The 27032-nt window shown below is 54.7% G+C and overlaps 1 protein-coding gene across 4 annotated transcripts; it reads right to left on the reverse strand.

Moving 5' to 3' along the window:
* Positions 1-1120: 1120 nt before the first annotated feature.
* On the reverse strand, positions 1121-26206 carry FBLIM1 (filamin binding LIM protein 1). Of its 4 annotated transcripts, XM_053898925.1 has the most exons (9): positions 26088-26206; positions 24422-24578; positions 19310-19579; positions 13257-13426; positions 12637-12751; positions 10193-10362; positions 6940-7118; positions 6040-6157; positions 1121-2956 (listed from the first exon to the last, which is right to left on the reverse strand). In XM_053898925.1, exons 3-9 carry the CDS (start codon positions 19557-19559, stop codon positions 2843-2845), a joined length of 1116 nt encoding a protein of 371 aa, XP_053754900.1. In that variant the 5' UTR covers positions 19560-19579; positions 24422-24578; positions 26088-26206; the 3' UTR covers positions 1121-2842. The 4 variants fall into 4 exon arrangements, with proteins under 4 accessions (XP_053754900.1, XP_053754901.1, XP_053754899.1 ...); XM_053898926.1 differs by lacking the exon at positions 26088-26206 and having other exon boundaries at positions 24422-24738; XM_053898924.1 differs by lacking the exons at positions 24422-24578; positions 26088-26206 and adding an exon at positions 23990-24113.
* Between the last annotated feature and the right edge of the window lie 826 nt (positions 26207-27032).

The raw sequence follows: 27032 nt of genomic DNA on the forward strand, positions 1-27032 counted from the left end.
GATAGGAAAACCTGAACGGAACCAAACCTGGTGACTGAAAAAGCAAGGGGGCCCCTGGCACACGGGAGCCGGCCTGGCCCTCACAGCTGGCCCGAGCTGCGCTCCTCCGGTCCCCCTGCTCACTGTAGTCATGTCCTGAGCACAGCGGCTCCCGCTGCAAAACTGGCCAGCGCCCTCCGCTGTGAGCCTCTGCCGCCTGCCTACCAGCCCTGACTGTCGCGCCACCTCCTGGATGTAAATGAATCAAGCCTCTCAGTCGGTCACCCCTGCTTCCTGACGGCACACGTGGGGGCAGACTCTCAGTGCTCCGAATCCTCCCCCAAATCCCTCATTGCCAGCCCGCGTCCTGGAGTCCCCCCCACCCAACACCTGCGAACTGAGACGCCCTCCAGTTCCCCCACGCCGTGTGGCCTCCAGGGCTGCAGCAAGGATGAGAAACCCGGCTTTGTGGACTGCAGGCCTGTCTCCTGTCTCCAACCACCCCCACCCCCCCAGGCCTCTGATTGACAGGCATCCACAGGACCCTCGAGGAACGCTAAGCGCTGCTGGCCAGCCCCGGGGGAGAACCCTCACCAGCCCAACATTTCTCTCTTTCTGGCACAGCGATCCTCTGTGATAGAGGTCAGCATTGTTCTCATTTTACAAATGGGGAAATCAAGGCGCGGGGTGGCTGGCTTGCCCACACCCCTCAGTAGCAGAGGCCAGGTCTGAGCACCTCCCAAGGCCAGAGCTCCTTCCCACCACGCACCCTTCTCTCTGGAGCTGTGCTCCCGATACAAGCCCAGTTGTTAGCGTGAGGACAGAGGATCAGCCAGCTCACAGGGATGGCGGTCCTGCTCTCGTGGAGACAGCACATCCCCGGGGCGAGCGCTGACTCTGCGGAACGATCTGGTGGCTCCGGAGGACCTCCCGCAGCAGAGGCTCCGCTCTGGGCACCCTGCGGCCAGCCTTGCTGGGCGCGAGGAGGGGCAGGATTTTCTCCATCTGCTGAGCCGAGCCCCAGTTTGGGGGCACCTGAACGATCATGCCCCAGTGAGCAGATGCCCAACAGACATTTTTCCAGGTATGACCAAAGGCCAGCGTTTACCTGGGTGAGATCTTGGTAGGAACACAGACAGACTTCTACTAGGTATGCGTTTATTTTCACGTGTAACAGGAAAAAACATAACTAGCACATCACCATGTGACTGCGGGATATATTGCATAGCACAGGACTAAAGTTTGAAATAAGTAAAATTAAAAAGTAGGTGTGAGTCAAAGGAAATCTTAAGGAAAAGAGAAGAGGAGAGCCTCGGCTAGGACAAAAATTGTGGAGGTGGTATGGGAGGGCCCCGGGTGTGGGGCTCACTCCCCAAGCTTTGACTAAGAAGCTGGGCTCTGCTCTGAGGCCCCTAAGGGGCTCTACAGAGAAACCCTGCTCCCCGCCCTCGTACTTGGAGCCCAGGGCATCCGCAGAGGAGCGTGTGCTGCATCCAGACGACCCAGGGAGGCAAGTACTTTGTTTCATTTGTTCACGCCCTACAGAATGGCTTAGAAGTTACAAAGCAACAGGAGTGCCTGGGTGTCTCGGTCAGTTGGGTGTCCGACTTCGGCCCAGGTCATGATCTCACCGTCCGTGAGTTCGAGCCCCGCATCGGGCTCTCTGCTGACAGCTCAGAGCCTGGAGCCTGCTTCGGATTCTGTGTCTCCTTCTCTCTCTGCCCCTCCCCCCACTAGCACTCTCTCTCTCTCTCTCTCAAAAATAAAATGAAAACACTAAAAAAAAAAAAAAAAAAGTTACAAAGCAACAAAGTGATTTTCCTTAAAAGGGAAGAAGAATCTTCTAGGTACAGCCTTGAGGAAGCAGTGGTCATAAGGCAGCCTGTGTTGGAGGGTCCAAGTGGGACTTGGGGGCGGGGCATAAACAGGGGGGCTGAACAGACAACCCTGGCACTGTCCTTGGAGGAGTGTGTGCATGTGGGGGGCGGGGTTTGTGCGCACGGCCCCCGTCAAGGCTGTAGGAGGAAAACTCAGAGTTCCTGGTACCCTGTTCCCCAGCAAACTATTGGCACTTAATATCTGTTGAATCACTGTCACACATGGCAGGAGCGCCAGAAGGCAGGGCAGAGGGGTTGCTGACGTCCTTGGATGTCAGCATACAGCACCCTCTCCTCCTGCCCCTGCTGTTCAGGTTCATGCCTGAGTCTGCTGCCCACGTCAGCGTGACATGTCCCCCCGGTGAGAAGTCCACGGTGGCCACCACTAGGTCACATTCTTGTACATTTATGAAACATTTCCTATTAAGATCCCCACCTCGCTCCAAATCCAAAGAATGTTTCTCATCATATAAATCTCAAAATTTAAAAAAAAGGGCTGTTAAAGGAGGACCCTGGAGTTCTACTCAAACAGCTCAGTTCTGCAAGCCAGAGCTGGTCTTACGCCCCCTACTGGACAGCTACAGGATGTCATCTAAAGACTCACCCCAACTCACCCATGGAAATGGGGGTCAAGGCCAGTGCTCGAGAGGGGCACGACCCTAGGAGATGGGAAACCTGGACATGATGTTCAAGGTATGGAAGCCTTCCGGAGCCCAGAGGGCAGAAGGAGGAGTGGGAAGTCTGAGGGGCACTGGCCACCAGCCTTTGAGCTGGGAGGGGAGTGGGGCTGGGGTGGCTCAGCCCCTCACGTCCCGGACATGGTGGGCAGAGCTGCAGGCTGGCCCCTGTCATGGCTCAGAAGGAGAGTGTGCAAAAGTGGGTCAGAAAGGCAAACCGAGTCGGGAAAGGTCCTCCCCCCCCCCCCCCCCCCGCCCCCAGTCCAGGGCTAGTGGGCAGCTCACGGCCCCAGGGCCCAGTGGGGGCCCTCAGCAGCACCCTGCAGCACTCCGCTCCACGTGGCATGGCTTGCAGAAGAGACGGTTGTTCAGCGGGTAGCAGCCTTGGTCTGTGGGCTCCACAGACAGGAGGGTCCTGCAGTCCTGCGGGAGACGAGGCACAAGTGGATGGACCCCAGCCTGAGCCCTGCAGCCCGGAGCCCGCACGGGGCGGGGACTCCCCCAGCATCTGTGGATGAATTTCACTGAACGAATGTACTCCCTAAGGGTGAGGGAAGCCTAGGGGCACATTCGATGCGGGCTTTCAGCCACACAGAGGTGTGAGTGATGAGGGCAGAGTCAGCTGAGGGGAGACCTGAGGACACTCGGAGAATCACGGACACTGAGGGATCATGGAAAGATCTAGAAGGGCCTTAATGAGCGCCCAGCAGCCCTTTGAGAACATAAGCTCTGTGAGGCCGTAACCCCGTTTACCGCTAGGTCCCACCTAGTCCAGAGACTAGTATACCACACACATACAATAAACATCTGCTGAAGCAGTAACTGAATCTAGTCCAGTCGCTTCATTTTACAGATGGGGAAACTGAGGGTCTGGGGAAGGACGGGCTTGCCCCAGACCAGAGAGCTGGTTCCAGAGCTGGGACAGGACAGGTTTCCAGGCTGAGTTCAGTGGTCTCTTTTTGCTCCCCTGTCTGTACGGCTTCAACACTGGTACAAACTTTACTATTTCTTATTTTTCAAATCACCAAAGGATTTTGGATCAAGGAGGATGGGGATTCGAGGCCCAAACTTTGCCCACCTTACCATTCTGCCACAGCCCATACCTCATCGGGGCCTCACCTGTACACACACTGGAGAGGGACAATGGGAACAGTTGATGTCCAGGGGCCTGGCTCAGGGCACGGCTGGCATCCTCTGGAATCCGCATGGATCAGACCAGAGGGGCTGGTCCCCAGAGAGACAGCTTGGGTCCTGTTGGGTCCCGGCTGCCATCTGGGCCCAGCACAGCCAAGGGAGAAGGGCGCCCTCATGTGTCTCTTCCCTGAAACTGCACCTCAAGTCCCACAGGGGACTGCAGGCAATTTAATGCCAAGGATCTGTGCTATTTCTAATGGCCACTTGTTTGGTATTCCGAGAGTACCAAGTGTCCAACCTAAGGTCCCCAAGGGCCACATGTGACCTCTCATGTATGTATGTGTGTAATCTCTATACCCACCGTGGGGCTCGAACTCAAGACCCCAAGATCAATAGTCACATACTCCCCTGACTGAGCCAGCCAGGTGCCCCTGACCTCTCCTAATTTAGAATCAAGTGAGGAAACACCCCTACTATGACTGAGTCACAGTCTGCGAGGGAGCTGAGGGGTGGTGGAGAGCTGGCTAGGCCCGAGTCAGACGGACAAGGGTTGGAACCACTTTTCTCTGCCTCAGTTTATCATCCCTCACCTGAGATGGCACCTTGAAGCCCATTTCCCTCCCCTTCCCCTGAAAGGTAACTGCCAGAGTCTGAGCTGACTGCTAGCAGCAGGGGGATGACGCTCATGGCCACCTTCGCCAAGCTGACCAAGGGCACGCAGGGAGGGCCTGTTTGCTCACCAGCCAGGCTCAGGGAAAAGTGAATCACCACTGGGCCTTAATGAGGGCTAGGGTGGTGATAACAGCTCTTGAATGACATCATTGTTCTTTCAAGATGTGTTATCAGCTGGACCTTGAGCCATAACCAACGTGCAACATAACATGGGCAATATGTCAACTTCTCTCCAAGTCCCCTTGTCACCAGCAGTGCAAACAGCCTCTTGGCTCCATGCATGTGTATAAATAAGTGCAAAATAAAATAAACGTTTGGAATTGCTCACGGGCTGATTAAGAGATCTCCTCTGAGACACTCAGAGATTTCCTCTGGGACACCCCACGGACGGCACCCATAAAAGTAGCTACCTTTGTCCCCATCCCCAGAGACGCCAGATCCATCAGCAACATGGGGGTGACAGAGGAAGAGCCAGAGGAGGCCTCTGAGGGCCTCCCCAGCAGGACTGACTCCGTAACTGCAGAGTCCAGGGGCAAAGTGCAAAGCAGAGATCCTTGTTCAAAGAGGAAGCACTTTAAGTCGGTGACAGCCAAGCTCGGAAGCAAGCAGGGGACCCCACCGAGCGGGAGACCCTGTGCAACTCGGGGGGGCATTTCTTGCTGGGGCTACAGCACCGCCTTGAAGCAGCCTCCCCCTCTCAGCCTCACTCCACCCTGTAGCCTGAGGTCCAGACTCCTTAGCTTTGGCACAGGAGGCCCTTTTCTTTCCTCTGGCCTCATTGCTACCACACCCTTTGGCACATTCCACTACAGACAAACCTAAAAACTTCCCCTGCTCGGATTCTTCAGGCTTGCTTGTGCCACCGTGGGGTTTTACAGGCCTGCGCCTCTTTTCTGGACTTTCTCCTCCCCTCTCTGAATGCCTGGCGAACTCCTGCTCATCCTGCAGGACTCTGGTGAAGCATCGCCTCCTCCACAAGATCGCCTTTGATTCCACCACCCTGGTTGGACTTGGCCACCGCCTTCTTTGTCCCAAAGCTGATTTGTACATGCTCTTTCGCCTGGAGACGATGTCTGTGCCGTGCGTCTGCCCAGCATCCCTCCCTTCCTAGGGTTGTAGCAACTCCCGTCTCCTATGGTTCTGCTTTGCTGGCCCCAGGGGTAGGCAATCGTAGCCCCGGCCAGTGATTGGTCCAGAATGGACATGTGACCCAGGCTGGGCCAATCAGAGCCCTTCTAGGGACTACACCGGTTCCCTTGATGAGGTTTCTAAGTTGGAAGATGTTAAAGCTGGATCATCGGTGGCCAGGCATGTATCCGCCTCCTCACAGAGGATGTTAGCCCACAGGAAGAGGAAACAAAGCAAACACACAAAATAGGCAGGACCGAGATGGAGAGTGAGCCTTGATTATCCGATCAATAACCCCACCATCAGCCTTCCCATGAGATTCTCCTTGAGGAAAAGCAGGATGACCTTGGTTTTTATCGTCTCCCGGAGCTTTCATTATTAGACACTATTTGCAATGATCTCCATTCTCATTTGCCTTCGCTACTGAGCTGTGAGCATTTGAGAGCAGAGCCCCCACCCTGACTGGTCACCGTGTCCCAGTGCCCAGCGCAGGCCCGGCACCCCGCGGGCTCTCGGCAGGGCTCCGGGGCCGGGCGGACAGCGCGTCCCGGACTCCTCATTGCCCTACTCACCTCGCACCTGTAGCAATTTTCATGGAAGTTCCTCCCCATGCACTCGATTTTGAAGGCATCCTTCCCGTCTCGAGGGATGATGGGGTTCTCACAGATGCTGCACACAGGGGCGAATTTCCTAGAGGGAAGGGAACCCACGCTCGAGGCGCTCAGCCCAGGACCGCAGAAATTAGCTGTGGGAGCCGGGGCGGCTCTAGTTGCCCTCCGGAGCTATTTCAGACGTGTTGCCATGTGACTGCACCTGGAGCCACAACCACAAACGCCTCTTTCTTCCTGGCAGGAGCGGATGGAGAGTCCTGTGTAATTAGACCCGGCTTCCCAGGGTATATAATCAGCTCGAGCCAAGGAAGTGACTGGGGGAATGTTTGAATTTGAGAAAGCAGAGAAATCTGCTGTGTGTTCACTGGGGCTTAACCCCGTTTCATTTATCTTGTATTGTGGGTCACTGTTTTTGTTCCCCCTTCCTCTTCCCTTTCTTTTTAACAGGCACAGCTGCCCTTGTGCAGTGAGCAACTCCAGGACAGGGGCTGAGCCTCAGGCAGAGCGTGTTCTAAGGCGAGCTACTGGGGTCTGGGGGTTTGAATCGTAGCTTCACACTTATCAGCTGGGAGAATTGTCGGCTGCCTGCCTCAGTTTCCACATTGTAAAAAACAGAACGCTTCAGAGTACCTGCCTGCCTATTAATCCCCAGGCTTGGGGATAAAAGGGCCTAATCCACGCTGAGCGGCTGGCCCGGCGCAGGTACCCAGAGCATCAGCTGCAAGCGGGTGTGTGGGACAGGCCAACTGGTTTCTGGGAGCCCAGAGACCGCGGGAAAGCTCTGCTCCGGCCCCGAGAGCTCAGGCTCGGCGGCTCTGTTCTGGCGGGGCCCCACCCGGTGCGCGGAGTCCCCTCCCGTACCTATAGAAGTCGTCCAGGCAGTACACTTCATTCTGGTTGTCCAGGGCAAAGCTCTCGTCGCCGATGCACCGGGCACAGGTTACACAGGTGAAGCAGGTGGGGTGGAAGGCCTGGCCCAGGGCCCTGATGATGTGTTCCCGGACCACCTCGCCACACTTGCCACACTTCTCCAGAGTGTCCTGGGACAGAGGGACACTGCCTCAGAGCCATCCCGTGGGTGTGCCCACTCTGAGCCAGAAGGGGTTTCCGGCTGGCTACCCACAGGGGCCCAGAAGGGCAGGGGTACAGGAGACGGGCTCAGCCTGAAACTATCACCCCCAAACCTCTACCGCTGCTTAAAAGGAGTCGAGCTCGGCAAGGTATCCTTGGCCCACAGTGAGGAATCCTGCCAAGAAGCTATTACCGCATTTTTTGTTACTAAGACATGCTTAGGGCCCGTGTCCACTAGGGCCCATGGGAGAAATCTCTCTTAAACCTCAGAGTCAGGAAGAGGAACTCCTGGAAGAGCTGATATGCTTTTGACCTTGTAGACAATAAACCTTGAAACTCTTAACCTTCTCCATCAGGCCACTTGAAAGCTCAGAGTCAGATTCCATGCTCCACCTTTAGGAATGACTATAGGGGTCTTTTATTCATATATTTGGGGTACTAACATTCCCTCTGGTCTCATCTCACTTTCTACTTTGATTTTCCTCTCTTTGATATATATATATATGTATGTATAATATGTATAATATATATAATATTATATATATTATATGTAATATAATATATTTATATATGTATGTATAATATATATTATATGCAATATAATATATATTTATATATTATATATTTATATATTATATCTATATTATATATTTTATATAGAATATATTTATATTTATAATATATATTTATTAAATTAACTATAATTTAAATTTTAAATTAAATAAATTTAAATAAGTAAATTTAAATAAATCAATTTAAATAAATCTAATATAAATAAATATATAAATATATAAACATATAAATAGATAATATATAAATATAACATATTTATATTTATAATATATATTTATTAAATTAAATATTAATATAAATTAAAATATAAATATATTTATATTTCTAATATATAAACATATAACATATAAATATATAAATAATATAATATATAAAATGTATAATATATACATACATTTTGATTTAATGTTTATTTTTGAGAGATAGAGACAGCTCATGAGTGTGAGTGGGGAGGGGCAGAGAGAGGGAGACAGAGGATCAAAGAGGGCTCGGGCTTGAACTCATGAACTGTGAGATCGTGACCTGAGAGCTGAAGTCAGACACTTAACCGACTGAGCCACCCAGGTGCCCATGATTTATTTTTAAAGTTTACTTATTTATTTTGAGAGAAAGAGAGAGAGAGCATGAGTAGGGGAGGGCAGAGAGAGAAAGGGAGAGAGAGAATCCCAAGTAGGCTGCGGAGCCTGGCCCTGGGCTGAATCCCACGAACGGTGAGATCATGACTTGAGCCTAAATCAAGAGTCAGATGCTTAAAGGACTGAGCCACCCAGGTGCCCCTCTGATTTCTTTATTTATCTTTTACATTTTATTGTGGTAAGAACACTTAATGTGAGGTCTACTCTCTTAACAAATGTTTACGTGTACAACATTACTATAGGGATGGGTATTTGTGCATTCTTACAAGCTGCCTCAAATCCCTTCTGGAATGAGGATTAAGGGGGGTGGGGAAGGGAGGGGGAGGGGGGGGAGAGAGAGAGAGAGAGAGAGAGAGAGAGAGAGAGAGAGAGAGAGGGGTTACTGAGCAAATATCCTCCAGCCTGTCCACCTTCCTCTTCTAGGCAGGTCTCTTCTGTTCCTGGCTGTGCTCCTGTGTTTATTTAACTTGAGCTCATCTGGACAGATAGGTATGTTTGCCTAAGCTGCCTATAATCTGCTCATATTTGGTGGGGACAGCATTGTCCCCTCTCCGTGTCCTGGGGGCCTCCCTCCCCTCCCTAGAACACTGCCTGAGTCTTCCTCCTGCCGCTTCCAGCTGTCAGCCCACCCTGGCCCCAGCTTCCCCTCAGTGACTCACCTCTGCCTGGCTGCAAGGTGAGAGAAGAGGACAAGACTGTCCTCCACTGTCACGGTGATGGGGGTCAGAGGGATGGGGTGGGGATGGCCTGACTCCTTGCTGCTCCCACCGTGTGCCTTGCTGGCTGTGGTAAGACGGAGACTGGCTGAGACTATCATCAGATCATTCGGGTTTTTCTAGATTATTCCAGCTCCAAATAGTCTACCTCCTTGAACCAGTAGTTTTCAAACTGTGACGTGTACCAGAATCACCGGGGAGATTGTTAAAAGTGCAGATCGCCAGGTGCTACCCACCCGCAAGAACAAGGTGAGGCCCACACACACCCAGGTGACGTGTCTGTGAGTGGTCTTTATGCCACACACCGGCGAGTTAGCAACTCTAACTTCGTGGCATCCAAACCAGCTCTCCCAGACCGCATTTGGTACCCAGAAGTGACACAGATTCCCATCAGGCTGTGCACTGGAGCCTGTGGCTTCAGGTGAGATAGAAGACCACGGACAGGCTCCAGAACCAGATGGGTCTGGGGGAGAATCCCGGAGAATCCCGGCGACCTTGTGTGGCAGGCTGGGTCAATGTCCCCAAGACATACAGGTCCTAATCCCTGGAACCTGTGACTACTTTCAGGGGCAAAGGAGATGGCAGATGTGATTGAGTTCATGGTCCTGACATGGGGGGATTACCCTGGGTGGGCCCTAAATGCCATCCCAAGGGTCCCTGTAAGGGGGACGCAGAGGGAGATGTGATGCAGAAGAAGGAACCAGGACTCTGAAGCAAGATGCCACCCTGCTGGCTCTGAAGGTGGGCAAAGAAATCAGAGTCTGCAAGGGATGCAGCTGAAGAAGCGGGAAGAGGTAAGGAAACAGATTCTCCCCTAGAGCCTCTGGAGGGAGTGCGGACGTGCCTTTGGCCTTCCGACCTCCAGAACCGTAAGAGAACAAATGAGTGTCGTTTGAAGCCATCAAACAACGGTTGCCGTAATTTGTTAGAGCGGCCACAGGAAACTAATACACCTTGGCTGAGCTCCTTCCTCTCTCTGAGCCTCAGCTTCCTCATCTGTGAAGTGGGTCAGTGGTGCCTGCCTCCCAGGATGATTGTGGGGAATGAAATAATGGGACGCCTTCCAAGTGCCCAGCACAGCGCCTGGTACCTGGAGGCCTAGCCGCAGGGGGTGGTTACCTGGTAGCAGGATTCACAGAGGGGCCGCCCGTCCTTCTGGTAGAAGCTCTGCCCGGCCAACTGGCGGCGACAGGTGCGGCACGTAAAGCACCGGGCGTGATATTGCCTCTTCATGGCTTCCACGGCCAGCTCTCGGGGGGACACGGTCTTGTGGCAGAAGGCACAGACGTCTGGGGTAGAGACACAGGTTGTAAGCCCCCCCGTCCCGGAGTACTGCACCCAGGCGCCCCCCGGAACAAGGCCCTGGGGGTCGTGAGTGTGGCCTCATTTCAGGAGGAGCAGTAAGAAGGAATGTGACCAGCCTCTGAACGCCTAAATCAGGGCCGCCTGGCTGGCTCCATCGGTGGAGCGCGCGACTCTTGATCTTGGGGTCGTGGGTCTGAGCCCCACACCGGGTGTAGAGATTACTTAAAAATAAAATCTTAAAGGGGCACCTGGGTGGCTCAGTCGGTGAAGCGTCTGACTTCGGCTCAGGTCGTGATCTCAGGGTTCATGAGTTTGAGCCCCGCATCAGACTCTGTGCTGACAGCTCAGAGCCTGGAGCCTGCTTCGGATTCTGGGTCTCCCTCTCGCACTGCCCCTCCCCTGCTTGCGCTCTGTCTCTCTCTCAAAAATAAATAAACATCAAAAAAAAAAAAAAAAGGAAAGAAAGAAAGAAAGCCTAAATCAAAGAACACAGCATCAAGGGGCGCATGGGTGGCTCAGTCAGTTACGTGTCTGGCTCTTGATTTCCGCTCAGGTCATGATCTCGCGGTTTGTGAGTTCGAGCCCTGCAAAAGGCTCTGCACTGACAGCACGGAGCCTGCTTGGGATTCTCTCCCTCTCTCTCCCTGCCCATCCTCCTCCTCTCTCTCTCTCTAAAAATAAATACACATTAAAAAAAGAAGAACACTGTCAGGACAAACGGGTTGCCATCTGCAAACATTTAAAGGAGGGTCCACTGTGATACATTTACACCCAGACAATTCCAAACGTATCAGAGATCTAAGTGTGAAAAATGAAACCACAGGACTAGAAGAAACCAGAGAATTATTTCATAACCTCGGGGTAGAGAAGGCTTTTGGTGCATGGTAAGCACTTAATAGCTGCTAATTAAATGGGTAACACACGGGGCCAAGGAGGCTGCGGGCAGTCACACCCTCACTGGGTAGCAGATGGGGAGGACCGCGAAGGACAATTTAGCAAAAAGAGCAAAGTTACAAATGCACCTACCCTTTGCCCACAGCATCTCCTCTCCCAGAAATTCTCTCACAACCCTACACACAGGCAAAATGACCTACGTGCATGGCAATTCGTCTCAGCCTTATTTGTCACAGCAAGAAACCACCTAAGTGCCCATCCGCAGGCGACTGGTCGAATGCATACGGCAGGGCCCTGGGGAAGAATACTATGCACCTGTGAAAAAGGACCCACTTTCTGTTCTGATGTGGAACGAGCTCTAAGAGGCTGGAAGGAAAGAAAGCCAAGAGCAGAGCAGCCCAGAGTTTGCTGCTATTTGTGGAAAAACGGGCAGGGTTGGAGGCGGGGGACACGTACTTGTATTTGCTTGCGTATGCATAACCTATCTCGGGGAGGATATGCGACACATTAACAACAGAGGCTGTCGATCCGGCAGGAAACTGGGTGATACAGGGATGGGGGCAAAGGGGAGGCTTTTCACGCTTCTTGTTTTGCCTACATGAGAACATCGTGTGTTCAAAAAACTAAACGGTGAAAAAATTCAATTCAAGCCATTCTGCTATCACGGCACATTTTGCAGCGCAATATTTATTTATTTGCTTATTTATTTTTAAATGTTTATTTTTGAGAGAGAGAGAGAGCGAGCATGTGCGGGGGAGGGGCAGAGAGACAAGGGGACAGAGGATCTGAAGCAGGCTCCACGCGGCCAGCAGAGAGCCCGACCTGGGGCTCAAACCCACAAACCGTGAGATCATGACCTGAGCCGAACTCAGACACTCAATCGACTGCACCACCCAGCTGCCCCTATTTATTTATTTTAAAGTTTATTTTTTTATTTTGAGAGAGAGAGAGAGAGAGAGAGAGAGAGAGAGGAAGAGTGAGTGAGCAGAGGAGCAGCAGAGAGAGAGGGAGAGAGAATCCCAAGCAGGCTCCGCACTGTCAGCACGGAGCCCGACGGCAGGCCTTGAACTCAGGAACCGTGAGATCGTGACCTGAGCCAAAACCAAGAGTCAGACGCTTCACCGACTGAACCACTCAGGTGCCCCTTGCTGATCAATATTTAAATGGATTTCAGTTATAAAGGAAAAAGGTTAAGGCAGTAAAAATAAAATCGATGTACAGTTCTAAGGCCCATCACTGAACCGTCCGTGAGTGGAGACAGATGCTGTGGCCGCTGCTCTCCCACTTTCCCACCTGGAAGCTCATGCTTGCGCAGTGAGGGCCCCCGGGGACCACCCAGAAGCCTTCCACGCCTGAGCCTGTACCTGTGGATGCCTCTCTCTCGTGGAAGCCAACAGGCTCTTCTGGGGGAGGCGGCAGCTCTTCCGAGGGCCTGGGGGGACTGGGCCGAGGCTGGAGTGGAGGCCTCTCTTCCAGGGACTGTGGGGACATGGAAGGGAGGGCAGGAGAGGTGACATCCAGTGGGGACTGCACACGGGCCTCTCAGCTCTGCTCCTCCTCTGGTGGCACTGGGCACAATTAGCCCCACTGCTCAGAGGAGGGAACCAAGGCGCAGAGAAGCAAGCGATCTAACATCACTCAGTAGGAAGGTACTACCGGGGCCCAAAACTACTTCCTTCTGAGGAATCGCCTGGAATCTTTTTTCCTTGGCCTGGAATCCCTCCCATTTCTACAACGGCCTCTGTGAAGGACAGAGGATTAAAAATATCTTCTCAGAGCTGAAAGGGGTACTTGAGGGGAAAGAGGGTGGGGAGCCCCTTCTCCAGGGACCTTGAAAAACATGACCAATTTTTAGCAGCTTGAAAGCTTCGAAGAGGGACGGCCCTCAAGCAGGAGCAACCTCCAGGCTTAAGTCCCTGAAAGGCGCAGACTAGCCCTCGCCCTCCCTCGGCCCCTGGGGCTCTGTCTGGGGGGTCGGCAGTACCTGTGGTGGGGGCGGGGGTGGGGGCAGGTGCAGCTGCTCTAAGTCCGAAATGAGGGAGGCCCCCGTCGGGGCAGGGGGCTCCTCATCAGGGGACGGCAGCGGAGGTGGGAGGAGGTCCAGGTCCGGGAGTGCGTCCTCGCCATCCAGGGTAGGAGGAGGGGGAGAACACCCTGCAACCAAAAGGGGAGAGAGGCTTGGAGGGAGTCTCTCTCTGCAGGTGGACAGAAGAGGTGTCCACTTTCCCAGAAGGCCATGCAGCGTGGGGGGCTAAGAGCTCAGGTCCAGGGTCACCGAGACCTGGGTTCTGCCTCTGGCTCTGCCGTGGGTCCTTAGGCAAGAGACTCAATCTCTCTGGATCTGTTTGCTTAGTTGAAAAATGGCTATCAATCTTTGCGGGCTGTTGTGAGGGTTAAGTGAGGGGGGCAGGTAAAATGGCGCAGACTCCAAAAACAGCACCTGTCAGAACCCTCCAGAACAGGGGTGCCGGGGTGGCTCCGTCGGTTAAGCGTCCGACTTCAGCTCAGCTCGTGATCTCACAGTTCGTGGGTTCAGGCCCCACGTCGGGCTTTGTGTTGACAGCTCGGAGCCTGGAGCCTGCTTTGGATTCTGTGTCTCCCTCTCTCTCTGCCCCTTTCCCACTCGCTCTCTCTCTCAAAAGTAAATAAAAACATTTTAAAAATGTATAAAAAATTAGCATCCCTTATTCCTTTTTACTTTTTTTCCATGTGGATACTAGAACATTATTTTATTTTTTAATATTTTTAATGTCTACTTATTTTTAGAGAGAGAAAGAGAGAGAGTGCAAGAAGGGGAGGGTCAGAGACAGAGAGGGAGACACAGAATCTGAAGCAGGCTCCAGGCTCCGAGCTGTCAGCACAGAGCGCGACGCGAGGCTCGAACTCACGAGCAACGAGATCACAATCTGAGCCTAAGTCAGATGCTCAACCGACTGAGCCACCCAGGTGCCCCGTAGAACATTTCAAAATATGAGGCCTGCATTGGTGACCTGCTTTATATTTTCATTGGCCAGTGCTGACACAGACCTTTTTTGGATCTTGATTCAAAAGATAAATCATCTCATGAATTCTCATTTTGTAGATAAGGAAGAGTGAACTATTCTACTGAATATGCAAGAAATATACACAAGATACAACACAAATACACAGTATACAGTGTACAAAAAAAGATAGCAAACCTTTCATTCTGCTATAGTCCAACACTTGAAAGGTATTTTTATGGCATGTCAGGGAAAATTAAGAATGGAGAGAGTATTAGATAATGGCCATCTTTGGACGTGCACCCTGAAGAATGCGGTGCTGAAATGACCCAGTTCCTGGGGTTTCCTTTAAATTACTTCACAAAAGTTATCAACACTAGCCAAATTATGGAAGGAGTCCAAATATCCATCGATGGATGAACGGAGAAAGAAGATGTGGTATGTACACACACACACACACACACACGCACGCACACAACGGAATATTACTTGGGGATGAAAAAGAATGAAATCTTGCCATTTGCAACAACGTGGATGGAACTAGAATATGTCATGCTAAACGATAAAAGTGAGTCAGAGAAAGACAAATACCATATGATTTCACTCATGCGGCATTTAAGAAACACAATAGATGAACGTAGGGGAAGGGAAGGAAAAATAAGATAAAAACATAGAGGGAGGCAAATCATAAGAGACCCTTCCTTTTTCCTAAAATTTTTAATGTGTATTTACTTTTGAGAGAGAGCACAAGTGGGGGAGGTGCAGAGAGAGAGGGGGACAGAGGATCCGAAGCGAGCTCTGTGCTGACATCAGCGAGGCCGATGTGGGGCTTGAACTCACAAACTACAAGATCGCGACCTGAGCTTAAGTCAGATGCTCAACCGACTGAGCCACCCAGGTGCTCCAAACCACGGGAGACAAATACAGAGAACAAACTGAGGGTTGCCGGAGGGGAGGTGGGTGGTGGGGGGAATGGGCTAAATGGGGGATGGGCATTAAAGGGGGGGACTTACTGGGATGAGCACTGGGTGTTGTAAGTGACGAATCACTAAATTCTACTCCTGAAACCATTGCTACGCTGTATGTTAACTAACTTGGATTGAAATAACATTTAGAAAAATAATAAAAAAATAAATCACAAAAGAAAAGTAAAAAAGAACACAGAAATGGAATAGAGGATACAAATGTGGCAAAGTCTTATCAACTGTTGGTAGTGGATCCAGGATAAGCAGGATTCCTCTAGCTGCTCTATTCTGTGTATGTTCGAAAATTTCATTAAAAAAAAAAAAGAACCCAATAGCAAACGCTAGTACATACCCAAGAAAAGCACCCCGGCATGAAGTCATGTTCAAGGTTAGCACAGCTTAACGCCTGCAGGGAAGGCTGAGGCCCACGCGGTGGGGGACACGGGGGGGGGCCTGGATCCCAGGGCTTTGCACAGGGAGGAGGAGGAGGGCTGGGTCTCACCCAGTTCCTGCCTCAGCCCCAGGCTCTGCTCTGTCCAGGAATGCTCACTATACTGTGGGGGTGACCTCCACCCCTCCATGCTGTCCTGTCGAGGCACTGCCCAGCTTCCCTGGAGGAGGCGACTGGGGGTCAGGCCCTGAAAATCCTCTGTTGGCTGCCATGTGCAGGGAGAGCACTATTCTTAGTGCCCTAGGGAGAGAGGGCACAGAGTCTGGTCCGCGTCTGCCCTCCGTCCCCCTCCTATGTCTGGGGCACAAGGCAGGCCAGGCCTCACAAGGTCAGACTCCCTTCACACCCATGGAAAGCAGATGGAAAGTGCCTGAGGCCCTGCCCCCTAAAGACCTGGGCTCTGTCCCATTCCCTGCTGATTCACCCGGGCACCTCTCTGGGCTTCAGGTTTCTTGTCCATTCGAGAAAGATAATGAGCCCCTTCTGCTTTCTCCCAAGGACTGAGGGACTGTACAGATGGGAAGATTATTCTAGACCTGTGAGTAAGCCACAGAATCATCTGGGGGCTTGCTCAAAGGCAGATGGTGAGCCCCACCCCCAGAGCTTCTGACTCAGCAGGCTTGGGGGGAAGTGCCTGATAATTTACATTTTTGAAAAGTTCCCAGGTGAAGCTGCTGGTTCAAAGGCCACACTTCATTTTTTGTCTAAGTTTATTTATTTTGAGAGAAACAGAGACAGCACAAGTGGCAGAGGGGTAGAGACAGAGGGAGAAAGAGACAGAACCCCAAGCAGGCTCCGTGCTCTCAGCACAGAGCCAGACACGGGGTTCGAACCCACAAACCGTGGGATCCTGACCTGAGCCGAAACCAAGAGTCAGATGTTTAACTGACTGAGCCTCCCAGGCGCCCCACAAAGGCCACACTTTGAAAACTAGTCTTTCAAAGGCACCTGGGTGGCTCAGTCGGTTAAGTGTCTGACTCTTGATTTCGGCTCAGGTCATGGTCTCATGGTTCGTGAGTTCGAGCCCCTCATCTGGCTCTGTGCTTACAGTGCAGAGTCTGCTTGGGATTCTCTCTCTCTCTGTTCCTCCCTAGCCCTCTCTCTCTCTCTCTCTCTCTCTGTCTCTCAAAAGAAAGCAAGCAAGCAAGCAAGCAAGCAAACCAGTCTTCTACTCCCCAAGCTTCTCCTGCTTACTGCCTTTGGGCTAAAACAACAGTTCTCAAGTGTGGTCCCCCCACGGAAGCATCAGCATTACCTGGATATGTGTAAGAAATGCAAATTCTCTGGCCCCACCGCAGACCTGCTGAATCAGAAACACCCGGGGTGGGGCCCAGCCGGCTCTGTTTGAACAAGCCCCTCACGGAGCCGAGGCTGCTCCAGTGTGAGAGCCTTGCTCCCGATGAGCTCAAGTGAGTCAGGAACCAGATCACGGAGAGGCAGAGGCACGCTCAGGCCTCTCCCGGAACCTGCCTTCTGTCCCCAGCCAGGATAGGAATTCAAGCCAGAGAGGGGCTTGAGGCCACCAGGCGGGTGTGCAGAGGACCCCGGGCGATTCTGTTCGAGTGGCCACGAGCAGGAAGAGGAGAAGCAGCTTTTTAAAGAGAAGCCGAGAAAAACTGACTTCTTTTTTTTTTTTTTTTAATTTTTTTTTTTCAACGTTTTTTATTTATTTTTGGGACAGAGAGAGACAGAGCATGAACGGGGGAGGGGCAGAGAGAGAGGGAGACACAGAATCGGAAACAGGCTCCAGGCTCCGAGCCATCAGCCCAGAGCCTGACGCGGGGCTCGAACTCACGGACCGCGAGATCGTGACCTGGCTGAAGTCGGACGCTTAACCGACTGCGCCACCCAGGCGCCCCGAGAAAAACTGACTTCTGACTGTGAGCTGGTGCATCCGTGTTAAGTGCACGCGAACATCTAGAGGGGAGTGGGGACCGCTGCCAGGATGAAAGGGCCAAAGAGACGTGTGTGGATTGCCCAGGGGACAAGTACTGGATGGGGCGTCAGGGGACAGCCTGCAGCAGAGATGGCTCCCGCTTTGTGTTCTGTGCTCAGACCAGACTCATGACCAAGCTGCTCGCCTAGAACCTGTCTCACTCAAGTGAGGCCGAGCCCCAAGATTCCCCGTGCTCTGCCCGTTTGCCAGTTTGGCAAGCAAAACGGCGGGCCGGCCGCTGCTAGGCACCCCTCCCAGGCTCTGGTTTTGTTGCCACAAAATCCACCCATCCCAGGATCCGATGACCCATGAAAATGTCCCGGAAACGTTGGCGTCTGGGCATCTAAACTATGTTTCCTGGACTCCCTCTCCTATGCAGAAGGGACGTAAGTTTCTTCAACTGGATCACCTGCCCTGATGTGTGAATTCCGGTCATCGTGGTCCTGGTTCTACATGGAAGCACCTGGAAGAGGCTGAGTTCTTGTGATGTGTGGTTAGGAAGGAAAGATCGGTTCACAAGGTTGGGTCGTATGAAGAGGCATGTTGCACGAACGTCCGTGCATTCCCACACGTGTATACGCATGGCCCTTTCTCCTGCCCCTTTCTGGCCACCTGGAGTTGGCAGTCCTACTGGTCTTTAGGTGGTTTGTGTGGTGATGGACGCACAGGGCTGCCCTAGCCTTGCTCGGGGACAGCAGGTCCCAGGGGGGCCTCCGGAGGGTTGTCCTTGATGTCTCTTTGCCTCCCGATTCCACCTGGTGTCCCATTAGTCAAGACATCCCCCTGCCCCAGGCCCCGGATTGTCCTTCTTCCTTGTTTCTACCCAACCAACAGCCGAGACTCCATGGAGTGGCAGGGAGAGAGGACCGGAAGACTCTCTGTCACCACGGCAGCAGAGCCAGGTACAAGGTAGAGAAAAGCCATTTTTGACGCAGATCCGTTCTGTGATGGGTGTGTCATATACACGACCAAATTTCCACTTTCCAGAGCAGGGAACCAAGCGAAGAAACAGCTTGCGTAAGACCACACAGCACATGAGTGGCAGAGCCCGGGAGAGAATAAAACCCCCTCTGAGGTCCTCCGACGCGCCCGAAGCATTCCTGCCTCAGGGCCTTTGCACTGGCTGTTCCCGCGGGCCAGCTCTATCCTGTCATTCAGGTCTTATCAGAGCCGAAATGTCACCTCCTTGGAGAAGCCATCCTGACTACCCCGTAAATAGTCGTACTCCGCACCTCTTCACCATGTTTTATTTCTGTACAGCGCTTGTGTCTCCCCAACATCATATAATTTTGTCATCTGTTTCCCCCGCTAAGATTTAAGTTTCATGTAGGCTGAAAGCCCTGTCTTCTTTCACTTGTCCCCAGTGCCTGGCCCAGAAAAGTCACAGCAGGTAACACATTTAACACTTTCTCCGTGGCAGGCGCTGGCCTCAACGTATGTTTCACTTCCTCCATTCCTCACAACAACCCTCTGAGGAAGGTACTATCATTACGCCCACTTTACAGATTAGGAAACTGAGGAACAGAGAAGAGCCAGGATTCAAACCCAGGCAGGTGGGTTTGCGTCTGCCTGGCACATAGTAGGTGCTTGATGAATGAATGGATGAATGAATGAATGAATGAAGAACGCCAGAGTCGGCCCCTTCCTCCCCACCTCAGTGCTGCCTCTGAGCCAACCTTCTGCCCAGCCCCCTCACCCTCTTACCTCCATTGGAGAGCTGAGATGGAACAGCTGGCCCTGGGGCTGCGGCCTTGGCAGGTGGAGTCCAAAGGCTGGGCCTCCCTGCCGAGCCAGCCCCGGGTGCCTTGGTGGGAGCAGGGGGCTCCCGGGAGCGGCCAGGCCGGGCCTCGCAAGCTGCCCGCCTCACCTCCTCGGCCACAGCCTCATCCCGACGCGGGGGTGCCAGCGTGATGAAGACAGATGAGGCGACCCTCTTCTCAGGCTTCGAGGCCATCGTCTCCGCTCCTGGTGGTGCTGGGGACAGAGCAGGGCACAGGCTTGGGCAGGGCTTAGGGCACAGGGATGTGCTCCACCTAGACAGACAGACATCCCCAGGGTATCGAGCCTCCCTTCTCCTGACAAGACAAGAGCAGCCGCTCTATTGTGCCAGCGGCCCGGGCCGGCCCCACCAGAGACAAAGGGCCTGGGGACGTCCCTTGGGGGAGGGTGGGCGTCCACCAGGTGACTTGGCCGCAGGGATGGGACCCAATGGTCCTGACTGCCCCTCCCCCGCCAACCTACACACCTGGGGGAGCAAAGGGCAGCCCTGCCCTGCTCACCTCACAAATGATTAATTTTCCTCAAGTGCGAGGCTCCTGCCGGCCCTCTGGCTCCCCACCCCCGGTGCCGGTCCCAGCCCAGGGCCCGGCCTGCCACTGGGCCACACCCCAGTTACCTCCCTCCCTTGGGATCCAATTCTCCTGGGAGGGAGGAAGTTCCGGGGGTCCAGGCCAGCTCTGCTGGGGGAGGGAGACAGCGTCAACTGTCAGAGCACAGGGGCGGGTTCCAGGAGGCAGAAGGGGACAGGAAAACAATCAGAGCTGCTGTTGATCAGTCAAGACCTACCCTGCCCGCCCTGTCCTAAGCACTTTCTGCCCCCTCACTTCTAAATCCTCCCAGCTGTTGGGGGAGAGGCACTATGACTATCCTGACAGATGAGGAAACAAAGGTTCAGAGAGGTATAGTCACTTGTTCGGGGTCACACAGCAGCGGAGCTGGGATTCGGACGCAGGGCCCAGGCTCTTGGCCACTCGGCCCTGCCACCCTCGCCTAGCCCAGCCCAGCCCACAAGCCCGCATCCTTCTCTCTGTGTCAACCTCTGTATCCAACCAAGTCTTGATTCTATCGTCAGACTCTCTCACTCTGTCCCATCTCCAAAACCAGGCCCTGGTTCAGGCAGGGGTGGGAGCCCCAGTGGTCTCCATTCCCGCCTCCTGCCCTGATCTTCCTAGAGCATAAATCTGTCTCCCTGTTACTCAAAAGCCTTCCATGGCTCCTACTAGCAAATTCCTCTGGCTTCAACTTCTTTTTTGACCACCCTGGACCATTCACCTTTTCTCAACTTTCTCTCTTACCTGCCTTGGCATAAGAGGCACCCTGGTTTTTCCACCCCCTGGTTTTCCTCCCCTGCCCCTACCCCAGGGTGAATGTCAGTTTTTTCAGCTCAGACATCACCTCTCCACGAAACCTCCCCTGATTCCTGACCCTCTCCCTGGGGCAGCTGTCTGCTTCTGCAGGGTGATGACAGCCCATCACAGGACATACTGGCTCACGGTCACCATGTCTGCTCCTACTCCCCAAGTGACTGCATGTGACTTCAGCTATGCCCGCAATCTTTGTGACCCAAGTCCAGAGTGGGCATCAGAGCGTGAATCTGGGAGCAGAGCGGCATTCCTGATGTCAAGGGCCCCGTTTTCCATCTCCCAGGTTGTGCCTGCAAACAGTAACCTCCAGGGCCAAGGCTGAGGGGGGCCATGCGGGTGGGGGGAAGGCAAGTGACCACATTCAGCCAGGAGGACTCCTCACTGGGCTCCCAGGGGTGAAAAGCGCCCCTTCTAACTCACTCTGTGGCTGAGCCACTCTGACATGGCCTCAAAGCCCAGCCCACAGGTACATGGAGAGAAGAGTTAGCAGGGACCCAGAGAGTGAATCTCAAGAAGTGGGGCTGAGGGCCCCGAGGGACCCTAATGACAGACTTGGAGCCCGAGTGGCCACTCACAGGGCCCCCTCTGTATCTCAAAGCCACTGGCCACCTGGGTCTCTCTTGGTGACTGAAGAAATGACAGCAGCAAACACAATACACGCCCCTCAGTTCCTCTGAAATTGGTTTACACGTTTGGTTAAAACATATAGCTCAGTCTGATTAATAAAAATATCCGTTCTGAATAAGGAACCCGACGTAGGAAGAGAGCTTTAAAAGTTCTTCAAAAGTACTTTCCTTTGGGGGCCCCTGGGTGGCTCAGTCGATTAAGCATATGACTCTTGGTTTCGGCTCAGGTCATGATCTCACGGTCCCGTGAGTCTGAGCCCCACGTCAGGCTCTGCACTGACAGTGTGGAGCCTGCTTGGGATTCTCTCTCTCCCTCATTTTCTCAAAATAAATAAATAAACTTAAAAAACAAATAAAGAAAAGTACTGTCCTTTTGTTTCTTGTTCTGTAAGTGATGTCTGGAAGTGTACAGACTTAATGTGAGCTGTCCTAGTGATATACGACCATACGGTTTTATCCTTCGGCTTTACACTTTGTTACGAGTTTAAGAGTCTATTTTTGTAAGCGGTTTTCAGAGATTTACATCCAAGAAACAACAACAATGGCACTTGCTGTGTGCCAGGCACCGCGGTACAAGCTTTCTGAGTCTCAAAACGCACCTGAGTCGCAAAACAGCCCGTTACGCCCCCACTTTACAGGTGGTGCCATGTGAGGCCCCGAGAAGTTAAGTGATTTTTCTAGGCCGTCTCGGCAGATGCAGAATTCTAAATGAGCACCATGTGACCTGAGTCCCAGGGTGTCCTTGGACCTGAGATGCCACACTTTTCCTTCCCTGGATGGTACGGGGGCCTCCAAATCCTCAGCCTGTTCTCACCCCAGAGTGGCCCAGTCCAGATCTATTATCCTGTGGTCAGTCATTCTGGGCTCATCCCCAGACAGAATGCTGTGGATGCCCCCTCCGCCTCCCTCCCACCCTGCTCTGACCCCCACTCCGCCCCAGCCCACTCCTCTGGGAAGTCAGATCTGTGGGTTTCTCGGAAAACATCCAAGGCAAACGTCCTAGTTGTGAGGCCAGATGTTCACAGCTGGGCAGCTCTACCCCCCCACCCCCACCCCTCCCTGCGGTTCAGGCAGGGACTTCTTTGGGGCCCCCGGGGGAAGGGGTCGAGCTGGGATTTTCAAAAGCCTGTCAGTCAGGCCCAGGGCTGCTAGGAGAGGGAGCCTAGGCCTCCCTCTGGTCCCACTGCCCCCAGGTCACCCCAGAGCTGGGGGGGGGGGTATGTGTGAGAAAGCTCCCTGTGGGGCTACTGGCCAGCCGCACCCAGGGGACCCTCCTCCCCCATCCTTCCTCCCGCAGAGGGCGAATCTGAGATCCAGTTGGGTAAGCGGAGAAAGTGGGAACAAAGGGAAAGAAAGTCATTTCCTGTCAAGAGGAAGGAAGGAGGCTGAGATCCAGCCAGCCAGCCACCCAGCCCGGCTTTACGCTGCAGCCCAGGGCAGGGGACAGGCTGCCTGAGCTGGAGAGCCTCCCGGTAGTGCCCCCCTCCTTCCCTTCCTTCCTACTCCTTCAAACCCCCTCCGAAAAACTCTGGAACCACCTGTAAGCTTTGTTCTTTAATACTTTGACCAAGCAATCTATGCTTGGTTCAGAATTAGATTTGCGGAGGTGGGGGGTGGTGGCAATGAGACGGGGTGCCCACCCCCACCGCTGAGGACCCTGCGGCCTTGGGTAGAGGCTCCCCTTCCCCCTCTCCTACCTCAGGGAAGCCAAGGAAGCACACGGAGCTGGATTCACACCCGTCTCCACCTCTTTCCTGCTGGGTGACCCTGAGCAGGTCACTGACCCTCTCTGGGCCTCAGTTTTTTCACCAAGTGAGAATTAAAAAAGGTCTGTCCTGAAAGGTGGCTGGCAGACAGGGCACAAGGAGAGAAGGTGCAGGAGATCTCGGTACTAGGTAGGTGCCAAGAGCCGTCTGGTTATCCAAGCTCCTGATGAGAAGCCCCCAGCCGCTGGGCTGGCTTGGGGGGCCTGGGAGGACCCGACTTGGCCTCCGTCGTTAAGAGCAGGAATCTGGGCGCTGGCCAGGCTCTTCCCGGGGTCCTCGGGGATGGGCTGGAGGGGGATCCACGCCAAGACGCCTCCACGGCACACCCCTTCCCAGCCCCCCCCCCCCCCCCCCCCCAGGGATTTGAGGCCCAGAGAGGGGCGGCCCTGGGGTCCCTCCTCTCCCCTCGCTTGGCCCGGGCTGGGTAAAGGGGCCCGGAGCTCCCCCGAGCTCCGGAAACCCGGCGCCCTCCCGCAGGCAGCCAAGCTGGGCGACCGGCCGGGTCACGGTGGGGCGCCGCCGGGGACTTTAATTCGATCCATGTGCGGGACGCTGTCCTCTTTGTGCGGGAGCTTCCGCCCTGCCCACCTCTTCCCCTGGCGCCCCTGCTCCCGGGCAGGGACACCGGTCCTCCCCCGGCTCCGGGGACAGAGGCCGGGGGCTGGGACGGGAGGCGGCCCCTTGGCCCCCGCGGCCCGCCCCCGAGCGCCGGGGCTGGGGTCCCGACCCCGGGGGGAGGGGAACGTGGGGGGGGGGGGGGGAGGGCTCCGGCCAGAGGCGGCCCGCGCTGTCACCTGTGTGCGGCCGGGGCAGGGACGGAAAGACAGGATCCCCCCTCGCCCCGCTTACCTGCGTCGCCCGCGCCCCCAGCGGCTCCGGTCCGACGCCCGAGCGAGCAGAGCCGGGAGCGGCGCGGCGCCTCCCGCCCCCTCCGCCCTCCCCGCCCCTCGGCTCCCTCCGCCCCGCCGCCCCGGCCGCCTTACCATAAAAGGTGAAGCTCAGGGGGAGGGGGCCCGGGGTTCCCGCCGGCGGAAGCGGCCCCTACCTGCCCCCCCACCTGCCCGGCCTCGCCCCGCACCGCCCCCGCCGCCCGCCCTTTGTTCCCTCGACCCCTCCTCCTGGCTCCAAGGCCCAGTCCCGGGGTGGGAGGCCTCCCCCGCTGCCCACTCCCCTGCCTTTGCGCGCCCTCCGGGGTCCTTGCCCGCTCCCCCTTCCCTAGGTCACCTGGGTTGGCGGCCCCACCTGCCCGGTCGGGTGGAAGGGGGGTGGGGGGGTACTTACGTCGGAGTTTGGCCTCAGATCTCCTAGGGTCCTAAGAGTCAGGTGGACCTGGGTTCCAAGGCCATTCACAAACCGAGTGACCCTGGGCAGTCACTCCGCCTCCTGGAGCCTCCGTCTCTTGTCTGTAAAATGGGAGTGATGGCTGCCTGGGGTCAGCCTGAGGATAAAAGATGGTAATGACGGTGAGAAGCACCGGGGTAGCCAGTGGTCAGTATATACTGGGCTTGGGGCTTTTTTAGGGGGTGACCCTGGGTGGGTGTCTCAGATGTGCAGGGGAACAGGTCATCTCAGTTTGCTGTCATCACTGCTTGTGGGGATCTGTAAGCCCTTGGGTCCCAGTACCCCCCCCCTCCCCTCCCGGGGCAGAGGCCCCTTCAGGAAGCCGGCTAGGCAGGGCCCAGCCAGCAATCAGGTCACCTGGTTTGCCACTCCGGTTCCAGTCTCTGACTCTCTCCCACCTCCTGCACTCCCCCCACCCCCTCCTCCAAGCCCAAGTAGATAGAATTTGGAGAGGGGAGGAGTAAACAGAGCCTGGGCCCTGGGACCGGAGATAGAGCCTGGATGGGCCGCCTGGGTCCCTGGAGGCCTCGGGGAACATTGCTGGGAAAAGGAATCTGGGTCTGATTCAGAGGCAGATTGTTCTTTTGATTAAAGCCACAGCAGCTGAGGCCAGAGGAGCGCTGGACCCAGCGGCATCTGGGGGAAGAGGCCAGGCAGCGTCTGGCTTTCCCCTGTGGCCCAAGTTACAGTTGCGCTGGCCGGGATGGCTCTGGTGTTGCTCCCGAGGGAGGGGCTCAAGCGCAGGGGGGTCGTGAGGGGGGTACTTGGATCCCTCACCTCTCCTCCTCTTCCTCCTGCCAGCCTCTCTAAGTCCCTCACCCACTTTTGTCATCCTCTTTTAAGGACCGTCTCAGCCACGTTGCAATAACAACATCGCAGGAGCTACTGACGCAGACATCTGCAGGCGCCCCACCTACAGACCTTTCCACTGAATCTCCAGGACGGCCCCGTGCGGCAGGGCTGGTTCTTTCCACCTCACAGTTGAGGAAACTGAGGCTCCGAGAGGTGCGAGGCCACACGAGGGGCGAGTGGCAGAGCTGGGTTCAAATCCGAACCAGCCAGTGCCCCTGGATGCACACACGGCTGTGCTGGTCCTGTGGCCCCTGTGCACCTGCGGCCCTTACAGATGCAGAAGTGGAGGCTTGAGGGCGGAGGGGACTTAGACTCCAGGCTGCCTGGGGCCTGGGTCGGGCTCATTCCCCCCCTCCCCCTCCCTGCAGCACTTCTTGGAGCAGTCTTCCCCAGGAGGAAGGAGGGGGCTGCTGACTGCCAGAGATGGGAAGGACCTTACAGAGGAAGGTGTGATCCAGGGGTTTGCAGATAGTTTGGGCCCTAGAACCCCCTCTTCCAGCGTTTTGTGACCCAGAAGCTTATTTAAAACAGATAAAAATGGGGCCGCCGTCCCTCATTTTCATATCCCCTGAGCCACCTCACTGCGCCCCCTGCACGGGACAATGAGGCACCGAAGGGTTGAGCTGGGGCCTCGTCCAAAGTCACACCAACTCCATCTGGGGCCCAGACCTCTGCACATCTGCTCTGGGTGGAGACTGGCTGGGGAAGGGGGAAGGTCGAAGGGACATGTGGAGGTCCAGCTGCCACCACCTACCTGCTGTCCAGCACCCCCGGCCACCCGTGCCACCTCCGTCTCTGCTCCCGCGTGGAGAGGAGTGTCCTGGTTAAGGCTGACCCACACCAGCCCGGATGGTGTCAGTGTCACCTTGGCAGGTGCCAAGCTTCCTGCAACGGAAACCCAGGAAGTGCATTGGATGGGAACACACGCCCTTTGTCCGCAGGCTCAGAGAGGCCCTGCTCCCTCCCCATCTCCATCCTGCCAGGCTTGGACCAGCTCTCTTCCAAGCCATTGAGCAAAGGGTCTCCATCTTTTATTAGGGCTGTGGCATCTGAGACCCCAGGTGGCAGGGAGGGGGTGGGAGACAGGTTCGGGGGAAAGACCCAGGGCAGTGCGGACATTTGCTGTCCAGTCAGAGGGCAGCGTGACACCCACTGCCCACAGAAGAGGGCTTTGATGCAACAGACATGGTGGGGCACCTACTGTGTGCTAAGAACGAGTGGAGGAGCCCAAGGGAATCACGTCAGACATAATTAATCCTCGTCCCCACAGAACTTACGGAGAGTTGGGGGAGATCAACATGTAACACAAATTAATGTCATAACTACCAATGTATCACGGTGACCATAATATAATGGTGATGTGTGCCATGATGGAATGAGCAAGGGGCTGCGACAGAGTAAGGTGTACGGGTGGCGGTAGGGGAGGCCTCTCTGGGGGGTGGGTTACATATGGGCTGAGATGAGGAAGGGCCAGCCGTGAGAACAGAGGAGGACACTCCAAGGACAGGGAGGCAGTAGGAAATACATGGGCTTTGAGGTCAGACTTCAGCTTAACTCCCAGCATTCTGGTGCTGGCTATGACCTCGGACAAACTCCTTCCCTCTCTGAGGCTCTTGTTTCCTCACCTATCACATAGGGGAGGGGCACCTGGCTGACTCAGTCCGTGGAGCACAGGACTCCTGTGGGGTCATGAGTTTGA

Source organism: Panthera pardus, unplaced genomic scaffold (genome assembly GCF_024362965.1).
Source record: "Panthera pardus isolate Hobbes unplaced genomic scaffold, ASM2436296v1 HiC_scaffold_11, whole genome shotgun sequence".
In the NCBI taxonomy this organism is placed as follows: domain Eukaryota; kingdom Metazoa; phylum Chordata; class Mammalia; order Carnivora; family Felidae; genus Panthera; species Panthera pardus.

Bases quoted from the DNA above. Each gene is read 5' to 3' on its own strand.
- FBLIM1 (XM_053898925.1), bottom strand. From the start codon at position 19,559: ATGGCCTCGAAGCCTGAGAAGAGGGTCGCCTCATCTGTCTTCATCACG. The intron at 13,427-19,309 runs GTAAGAGGGTGA...TTTTGGTTGCAG, and splicing joins ATCTCAGCTCTCCAATGGAG to GGTGTTCTCCCCCTCCTCCT. The intron at 2,957-6,039 runs GTGAGTAGGGCA...CGTCTCCCGCAG, and splicing joins AAAATTGCTACAGGTGCGAG to GACTGCAGGACCCTCCTGTC.